Source organism: Nematolebias whitei, chromosome 15 (assembly GCF_014905685.2).
Source record: "Nematolebias whitei isolate Nwh7 chromosome 15, NemWhi1, whole genome shotgun sequence".
NCBI classification, from domain to species: domain Eukaryota; kingdom Metazoa; phylum Chordata; class Actinopteri; order Cyprinodontiformes; family Rivulidae; genus Nematolebias; species Nematolebias whitei.
Window position 1 is genome coordinate 20,411,469 of NC_056512.1, and position 10,362 is coordinate 20,421,830.

Below are 10,362 nucleotides of genomic sequence, written 5' to 3' on the forward strand. Positions count from 1 at the left end.
ACTACTACTTACTACTCGTTACTATTCCCATGTTGCGGTTTTTCTCTTATCGTGGGTCTTGAGGGTACGGATCCCCCGCGAAAAATGAGGGACTAAGTAATTTACATGTTTTAGATAGATTTTTGAAAGAACACAGTTTCGAGGAACAGAGATTAATTCCTACCAGACTGATAAACTAACAGCTAGCTGTAGCTAGATGTGACGTTAGCAAGTGATTTTGAACAACTCGTTAAAAAGAACAATGGGAACTGAGTTGCGGACAGTTGGGAGCTGTTACTTCTCCTCGTGGTTTCCTTTGTGCATGCAGAGGAGGAGCACAGCAGCTCGGGAGGAGTTGAGTGTTTGACAAGTCAAGTGTTACGACCCCTACATTGTATGTCCCTATCATTTAAAATTGAATGACTGAAACAAATAGATCTACAAGAGCCACATATCCCATCTCTAGCTGCAGCACTTTGGTGCAACTTGAGGCAGCTATAGTTGGAATATCATATTAAATCTGATAAATAACCTTGTAAAGAAAATTCCACTTTGATCTTGGTCACATTTGAACTATAGCAGCTAGCTCATCAGTTCAGTCAGAATTAGACTTTATTTTTTTTACCAACATGAAGTCACTTAAAGCTCTATCTACAACAGGTAAGATATTTATCGTATTTTTCAACTATAAGTTGCACTTAAGATTCAAATTTTTTTTCAAAAATCGACAGTGAGCCTTATAGTCAGGTGATCCTTACATCTTAATTCTGGTTGTGCTTACTGACCTCAAACCAATTTTATGTGGTTATTGTGAATGAGTTGAACAAAGTTTGACTTATCTGACCGTTTTGTTTTACTTATTGCACCTTATAATCTGGTGCGCCTTATTAGTCCGAAAAATACGGTATCACCAGGCCTGTCGCGATAAACAATAAATCAATTAATTGCATGATAAATGAAAATTATCAACCTCATTTTCATTTATCGGCTTTACGGCTTTATCGTTTCTTCATGTCTCTCTCTTTCTACTGAAGACACTGGATGACAAAAGGTTCAACTCCAGTGCTCTTCACTGACTCCTCCCTTTCTCTTTAAAATGTGTTTTAACCGTCCAAAATTGCGTTTTTGGGTCGTAAAAAGCAGCTAAGCTGAGAAGCTAAGCTACGAGCTAAGCTAACAGGCCGACCTCGGGGAATAAACCTCCGTCTTGTTAAAACTCCAAAATTCACGGTTGAAACCGTACTTTCGTCTAAAAACTTGTTTTTCTCTGCAAAAAGAAGTTGAGAACTTGTTTACTGATTTTTTTATTAAAAGCTTTCTGTGACAAATGCTATGCTAAAGAGCTCAAACCACACGGAGTGTCCGCCATTTTGAGATTCAAAAAACAGGAAGGAGAGACCGCTCATGTCACTTCAAGGGGCCTCCCTCCCTTTTTCCTTAAAGAGACACGCTGCTCGCTCCCTCACTATCTATCCTTCAGTTCAGTCTTATACTGTCATCCGGTGGTCAAAAAAAGGTACTGCGTGCAAAATGAATTAACCAACATTTCTTCTTAAATTTGACAATAATTACAATATTATTGTTATATCGCAATAATTTCTGAGACAATTAATCGCCCAGCGAAATATGTTATCGTGACAGGCCTAGGTATCACTTACAAGTGTATCATAGGACCCCACCCGTCTTTTTAAATTTCAACCATAAAACTAATTTTGCTTGTTTTTCTGTACTAAGACATGTATCATGTTTTGATCACCACTAGGTGAAGGTGCTATTTATAAGAATGAGTTTGTTGTGGCTCTTCGGACTGATGAAGCCTTCTGGATGAAAGACGAAACATTTCAACATAAAGAAACCGTCCAGAGGACCTGACTTAACTTTCTTACATGTCATCTTTTGAGTTTACAGTTGATGTCAGCTGCAGCCGTCACCGTTTGATTGTGTGTAAAATGTTTGCAGTTGGGAATGCGAGCAGAAGATCAAAGGCAGATCCGAGAGGCGCTGTTGCTGGGCAGAATACCATCAAGGGGTGAGTTGTTCAGCGAAAATGAATGCTGCTTCACTTACAGCTCGTTTTAACAAGAAAACAACTTTATAAACTGTGATTTTAAGGCTCCCACAATGTTTTTGTTTCAAAATGTTTGTCTCATTAATTTTATCTATACATTTCTGCCTTTCTACTGCAGCTCCCATCAGTGTTGGCCTTGACTTTATCAGATGTTTTATGAGTCTTTCAGCCTTTCTTTCTACATAATTCTGCTCATTATGGGCTGTATTAACTCATCATTTGTACTCCCAATCATTTGGATTGCTTATCCAAAGAAAAATAGAAATAAGCTGAAATACTTCTCATCAGAGACAGCGTTTTCCTCTTCTGAATCGCTGCAGCAGGCTTGATGCCTGTCGCTGCCAAACCTGAGCTCAGTGGGAGAAAAATGAGGCACTTTGTTGAGAACAATCAAATCCTTTGAATCCCCTGCTGCTGAAACAAAGAAAATTAGGATGGAGCTGAATATTTAGTCGTCTGCTCACAGTTAGAAATGTCAGGATCATGACACCTGTAGTTATGAATATCAATGAAACAGAATTTTACCATTCAAATTACAATATAATTTGAAAATAAAGTCAAGTCATTCTGATCTTTATTAATTTACCTGCAGAAATCCTTTATTGTATGACAGGTTATCAACCACTTTATACTTCATCTGTTCTCTAACTCTCTTTATATCTTGTTCCTTCAGCCCCGTCTCCGCAGGGAAGCATTTCGCTCTCTCGAGGCGGTGGCGGCGGTGTGATGATGAGGGCCAGGGTGGCGCACCAGCCCACTGGCTCCAACCCAACCTTACTGCCCTTCTCCAGAGGAGAGATCGTCAATGTGCTGGTCCAACAGCCCAAGAACGGCTGGCTGTACGGATGTGCAGAGGGCAGCCCGAGGTGTGACGCGTTCAGCTGGGACTGTGTTTGTTTTTGAATGGATGTGGAAAAAAGAACCATTTCTGCCCAGATGTTCATCAAAAAATGTGTTTGGAGCTGCAAAACCAAGGACAACTGCAGTTATCAGTACATTATAAATAATTACATTATAAAACTAGGGCTGTCAATCGATTAAAAAAATTTAATCAGATTAATCACACTCTGGGGCTACGATTAATCTGATTAATCACTATGCTTAACTTTTTAAGCTTGAAATGTAAATATGCAGGTTATCATAAAATGTTGAAGAAAATGATTTATTGTGTCAAACCAAACAGTTTTCCAGGTTTTCATACTCGACAAGGTTTACAGAAGTTGTTTTGTTTCAAACATTAATTTATAAATGCTGACTCAAATGTCTCATTAAGTGTAATCTATGTGATCAAAACATGTAAACAGCAATGTTCCCTCTAATTTTTCATGTGTCTGGGCAAACACACAAGCTCCCCGAGTCCTCACTCCAACTCCATGTCCTCTCTAACTGCATCCACATATCTCCTCTTTGTCTTTTCCCTGGCAGCTGCATTTCTAACATCCTTCTACCAGTATACCCACTGTCCCTCCTCTGGACATGTCCAAACCATCTCACTCTGGCCTTTCACTTTATCTCCTAGTTATTCAACCTGTGCTGTACCTCTGATGATCTCATTCCTAATAGGGATGTGTGATATGGCATAAAATTCATATCCCGATATCTACAGTGATGGGTGGCGGTAACGATATATATCATGTTTTTGGTATAAAACTTGCAATAGGAATGACAAAAGCTTAGGGTGTCATTTTGCCATCATTTATTTTGAAAACTGCTATACCACAAAATAATCACACTCAAGAAAATTCCACTATTAGATCCAGAGAGTTCTTAAATAAAAAACAAATCAAGTATTAGGCTTTTTTCTTGAAGTGCAAAACAGTGCAAAATTATCAAATGTAGTTTTAGCCATATGTTTTAAACAAAAGAATATGTTAACTCTTAACATTTTCCAGAGTTCTCACTTAAGAATGAACAGCAACAGAGCAGCATAAGTGCACACTGAAAACACTTAACCCTCCAGTGGGCGTCTCCTTCCACTTTTTGACACAAAATGGCGACCAGTTTCCTCTGTGGCTTTGACCAGAGAGGGTCTCGCAGTAAAATCACACAACACAGCATTCTTTTCACAGATCAGAGAGCAGGTTTAACCCTTTTTATTTAGCACAAATGCACCATCTAAAGCTGACCAACGCTTACTTTGACTTTCGATGGAACACAGCGTTTTGCGCTTGTGTCTGAATACGACGACAGTACGGCAAGCCGGCCGTAGTTACCGTGTGGCTTTGCTATGTAGCTCTCAAATAAAACAGACTTTAACACCATTTACGCACAGATTTCAACTCAAAAAAAGGTAAGGGTTAAATCTGACAACTCTGATTTTACATCTGACACAGCATTACTGCGGTTAGCCAGTAGGACAGATCTCTATCAGATCTTATCCAGCCTTGTCACTCCTAAGAACCTCAGCATCTTCATTTCTGCCACTTCCAGTTCTTTCTCCTGTCTTTTTGTCAATGCCACTGTCTCCAGACCATACAACATAGCTGGTCTCAACATCACGACTGGCTTGTAAATTTTCCTTTGACCATCCACATGACCACCAAGCACCACTGTTTGCTAACACTTAGCATGATGAAAACAGCTACAAGTTGTGGGGTTAGCTTACTTACCACCTTTGTTTGACGTCGTACGACCGTAAACTTCTGTGATAAATCCGCAACGTCAAATATTATTCCTCGGTATGCGATGAAATATGCAGCATAAAGCTTGGAAAAGCACTAGAAGACAAGTTGTTTGTAGCTACTTAGCTCTTTTGCACGTAGCGCTGAAACTCCAGAAGACGCTGATTGGCTGGAATGAAAGTTGGCCTGTCATTTCATTGGTTGAAGTTTTTACCTCTTGTTTAACTTCTGTTTTCCTTAGACAAATCACGTGACACGTGTGTTTGACCGGGACGGTGGGGTTTCTCCTCCACTCTGAACGCATTTTAGAAAAGTGGTGCTGCGCTCTTCTTGTGCACAAAGAATATACAAGCAGCGCGTGATAGCTCACGTGCATCTTAGATGGAACATTGGTAAACAGTATAGTAATGGATTAATCTGCATTATGTAATATTAACAAATTTATCATTTTAAATTAATCGCATGCGTTAACGTTGACACCGCTATATAAAACTCAAAACTATTTAATGAATTTCATTATCTATTGATAGTTTTAAATTTTAGGACAAAAGAAAAGCCATATTTAAGCGAAACAGGGAAATAATATATAATTTAGCCCAAATTTGGTTAAAAAAAAATCAAACAGTTTGTTAGATAAAGGGGGTGTGGTGGTGCAGTGGTTAGAGAAGGTGGGCCTGTGATTGGAAGGTTGCCGGCTCTACTCCCCAGACCAACAACATAAAAATGTGGGTGGGAAAGGAGAAACACTGTATATATGTGTATATATATATATATATATATATATATATATATATATATATATATATATGTGTATGTATATATATATATATATATATGTATGTATATGTATGTATATATATGTTAGTTTTAGTCAAAGCTTCAAAGAGCTGCAGACGACAGACCAAAGAACTGCATGTGGCCCCAGAGCCACAGGTTGCAGTCCCCTGGTCTAAAGTTACATTTTATAAGACTATTAGTGAGGTTCTTTTGGTAGATTAGTAAAAGCATAAATTTGTCTGTAAAACATTGAGTTTTTTTCTTTTTTTTCTTTTACAAGGTCAACAAAACTTTTTTCTGGCCCATCACTGAGTTTGATTTGTACCACCGTCTTTCAGATTGAAGTATTTTTTCTGTAACAGTCTTCAAGATGTACAACTAACATTCTCCTCTTTCCTTTGTCTTCAGTCAGGGATGGTTTCCAGCTTCGTACGTGGAAGATGTGGATGATCCTCCAAAGTCACCAAGCTCCCGGTAAACATCAAACCAAATGGTTTCAAAGCTTTACGTAACGGTTATCCTTTTTGGAGGACAAGTTCTCCACAGCTGCTGAAAAATATGTGAAAACACGGCTTTTTGTGTTGTTTTAGCCGCAAGGATCAAGAAAAAATAGACGAAACAAATGAATAAACTTGCTTCCTCATGTTTGCCTTTAATGATACAGAGCTACCCTGAGGCTGTCCCTATTATTTTTGGGGCTAATAGTTTTAAAACAGGGTCAGCATGCCGGGAGTGATCAAGTGAACTACTTGAGGTATTTGGGTGACCCATCGCTGGGAGGAAACAGACTCAGAGCTGTTAAACTTAAACTCCACAATGGTTACTGTGGACAAGAATCATGGTTGTAACTTAATGCACAAGGTTTTAAACTACTCTGATAAATTATAGGATGAGAGCTGAACCCATAAACCTCACAGGGCGGTGCTATGTGTTGTCATCATTGTATGTTCCCATACAACGATGAAATGAGTTCTCTGCATTTAACTCATCACACGTGAGATACACCCAGGTGGAGCAGTGGACATCTATGTAAGCACCCAGGGAGCAATTAGGGATTGGGTATCTTGCTCAAGGACACCATGACATGTGGGCATGGTGGGGAGTTTAGCCTGTGATTTTCTGGTCCCTGGTCGGCTACTCTACCTCTACCATCTCGGCCCCTTCTATTACACAGGCTTGAATATGATATTGGGATTAAAGGAACAGCTCTAAAATATTTAAATTATATTTGTTTGATAGAGACCAGTTTGTAAATACAAATAATGAATCTTATTCACACCAGCACTAGTTATGGAGTTCCCCAGGGTTCAGTGCTTGGACCATTCCTTTTTAATGTATATATGCTTCCATTAGGTAAAGTTATTTAACAACATAGGATGTTTTTTTATGCTGATCACAGTGTCATTCATCATCACTTCCCTTCCCCAGTGAGGAGATGCTGTCAGAGGCGCTATTATAGGCATCGGTTAGCTTTTTCTCTTTAGAGGACTAGGTGGAGCTGCTCTGATTGATCTCAGACAAAACATCAAAAGAGGGACTGCGTTTTGAAAGAATGATGTGACATTATTTAGTCAAGCTCCAAAACCCTAAAAAACAAGTTTCCCTAATGGGACAGTAACATATAATTTATTATAACACATCACATCATATGTTAGCAGTTTCTGTTATAGTACATGGCACAGTAATGGTACCATGTTTGTGTATCATAACATATTGTATCATACATATCGTACGACTGCTTTGAGTTTAACTCCATTGCAGAACTCTCATCTTATATTGTATTGCATTGTGTAGACAGTACATTATTTTACTATATTGTACTATAGCATACTGTATTCTATTGCATTGTATGGTATAGTGTAGTTTATATCATATCATATGGTTTGTATTGTGTTATTCTGTATTATATAACGTTATTGTTTCATATTGAATTGTGTTTTATCATGTACTGGACTATATTGTATCCAGTTTACATGAAGGTTTAATCAAACGTTTCAAATTTTTACCCATCTATCACTTGTGTACATTTTCTTTGAGTTAAAGACTATCGGTAATATTTAATGAACTACTTGTGTTTTACTTCATTTAACTGTTGATAGAAGATAAACTTAAAGCTTAAAAGAAACGTGCAAAGAAGATTTCATGGTTCTCTGACGAGCAAAATAAGTGAGCAGGATTTATTTATTTATTTATTATAGTTCCAGGACTTCCACTCTCCAAAGTAGCACCAGTTTGAGCAGCTTGTTTGACCAGCCAAGGATCAGCAGCAGCAGCAGCAGCAGCAGCAGAGCCCCACCTCCTCCACCTCCACCACCACCGCAGTCTTCATCTGTGAGTTGACACTTGGTGCCTGATCAAACTGACATAAAAGTCTGACTTTCACTCAGTACTGTATGTACTGTACGACCCATGACGACCCGCTCAACCTCCCTCTGACAAAGGAATCAGTTTTTGGCCGTTTACGTGTCTGAAGTTTGTCGTACTTAGAGCTAAAGGCTCTGGAACACCAACAGCCAGAATGGGCTGAGAGCTGTTTGCTCTGTTGCTGTTTTCACCACAGATCACGTGCTAAAACCTCTACATCATATAATATTTAATTTAACTGATTAAAAAATTGTTATGAGCCTATCTTCCATCTGGCGCTGAAGGTAAGTGCTCGATGTTAGCCCAGAGCTTCTTGTTACCTGCAGCACCCTGCAAAGCCTTTAGCTACGATCAAGCTGTTTCCTGTGCTGGTTTGCATTTGGCCTCACTGGATGCAGCTTGTGCTCCTGATAGTTGTAGAACTGGGTCACAGGAACCAAAGAGGTGCACATGAAGAGAAGAAAAGCTTCTTGATGTTTCTCGCCCCTCTGTCCAGCAGGGACACTGTGGCACGGTGCTGTTCTCCATGGCACCGCAGCCTTCCTTCTGGTGGATGCAGGGAGGGAGCTCCAGCTGCTGATGTGAGCGAGGAGGCTGACCGTGCTCCAGTGGGAGATGAATACATGCTTAAAGGGATATTTCAAACATTCTAAAGTCTGAAACATCCTGGAAAGGTTATGAACAATTAATATCTTACCTGTTGTAAATGGTTTATTTGGAACAACCTCAATTTGGAGGTAACATCTGGCAGGACTGGTGAGCTAACAAGTCCAAATGCCACTAAGAGTAAAGTGGATTGTTGCTGTCGTAAAGAGTTCAAATCTCAAAAAGGTTTGTAGAGGTTCATGCAAAAGCTATTTTACATTGCCCGCGGATTTGAAATATGTTTTTAAAAATGTAGATGTTTGAATGTTTATGAAGCATTCATACTATTGAGGTCCGTTCTTCCCTATGTTATGGTTGGAACGCAACTCATTTGACATCAAAGAAGATGCAAGTAAAGATAACGGATATATCAAAACATTCAGCTCAACCAGGACATCTCTGCTGTGACTTTTGGTTTTTGTGCAGTATTTACTTTCAGAAATGTTTAGCTTTGTCGGCCATGTTTTTCTCATTGAAAATGAATGGAGCTCTCTTCACGGCCTTCAAACTGTTCGAGGTTTTTAAAACCTTCTACTGATGATTTCAGCTTTTGTTCTGGTTCAGCTTTGTTCAGCTATTTTTCTGAATCTTTCAGCTTCTTTAAACCTTTTTTTTTTATTTTAGCTTTAACAGCAAAATTTTAGCATTTTTTCCTGCATTTTTGGAGGTACTAACTTCCACCTTTTCTAATTGTTCCATTTCTTATGCTCCTTTCAGCCTCTTTCTGTTGATTTGAGCCTTTCTTTTAAAATGTTTTAATGATTCTTTTTTTTTTTGCTATTTTCTAGTAATTTCAGAGAGCTTTTTGATAATTTTAGATTTTTTTTGTGTGTAATCTATTCAGTCTCTCTCTGCCTATTTCAGCTTTTTCTGCTCAATTCCACTACATTTCTGCTCTATTCAGCCTTGTCTACAAATTTCTGCTGTTTTTCTGTTGCTTTCCACTTTTATGTTCCTGCTCTCAGCAAATGTCAGCCGTTCTGTTAGCGATGAATCCTTTTCAGCCTGGTTTCAACTGCAGCACCAATCAGCATTCACACAGCGTTTTCACAGTAAAAGCAATCTCTATAGTTCTATGAAGATTTGTCTTAATTCTACTGAGTATTTGCAGACACAAACGGAGACAGCAGCAGCTGTAGCACTTCTGGTGCAGATCTGTGATTAGCAGCACTTCCGGGTTGTTCACGACATTTCTGCCAAAATGCTCGTAATGTAAAAATATAAGTGACGTAAAGGCTTTGAAAAATAGCGTTTGCATGAACCATTCTGAAATAATTTAGCAATGTTAAGAAACTAGGAATGGCTTGTTCATAAAGAACAACTCAGAGCAGACTGCTGCCATCTTGAAACAATTCCAGTTTCAAAAATGTTTTAGTGGTTCCTGCAAACGCTGTCATTTAAATCCTTACATCATTGTCGGGTTCACATTGCAGTTCTTTTTACAGCAAAATCTGAAGTTATTACTGGAAGTGCTACAGTTAGCTGCTGCTGTGGCGATTTTCATTCAACCTTTATTTAGACAGGTAAATCCCATTGAGCCCCGAGGACTCATTTACAAGAGAGACCCCTGAAATAATTTAATATAGTAAACCGCTCTCATAGTAAATAGTAATTTAATTTTATATAGTAAACAGTTATATTATTCATTTTAATTGTTGTATTATGTTAAACTGATGACTGTGTAAAGTTAATGAAATAGCTTCTGCATGAACCACAGAAAGATTTTTGAGACTGGAGTTAATTTAATATGGCAGCAATCTACTTTGACCATTGCCACAAGATATTACCTGTTGATAACCTTCTCACATAAACCCCACTTCAAAGGTTTTGAACTATCACTTTACCACATGTCTGTAGTTTATACAACTTTTGTTTCCAGTGCCGCTGTTTGGTGATTATCCTTTTTTT

General features: G+C 38.6%; 1 protein-coding gene across 1 annotated transcript in view; it reads left to right on the forward strand.

Annotated features, from left to right (window-relative positions):
- baiap2l2a (BAR/IMD domain containing adaptor protein 2 like 2a) overlaps nucleotides 1-10,362 on the forward strand; it is a 27,556-nt gene that overhangs the window by 16,127 nt on the left and 1,067 nt on the right. Inside the window, exons 9-12 of the mRNA XM_037688862.1 lie at nucleotides 1,939-2,008; nucleotides 2,721-2,913; nucleotides 5,854-5,919; nucleotides 7,650-7,776. Of these exons, the coding sequence (XP_037544790.1) occupies nucleotides 1,939-2,008; nucleotides 2,721-2,913; nucleotides 5,854-5,919; nucleotides 7,650-7,776 (456 nt within the window). The remainder of the gene's footprint in view (nucleotides 1-1,938; nucleotides 2,009-2,720; nucleotides 2,914-5,853; nucleotides 5,920-7,649; nucleotides 7,777-10,362) is intronic.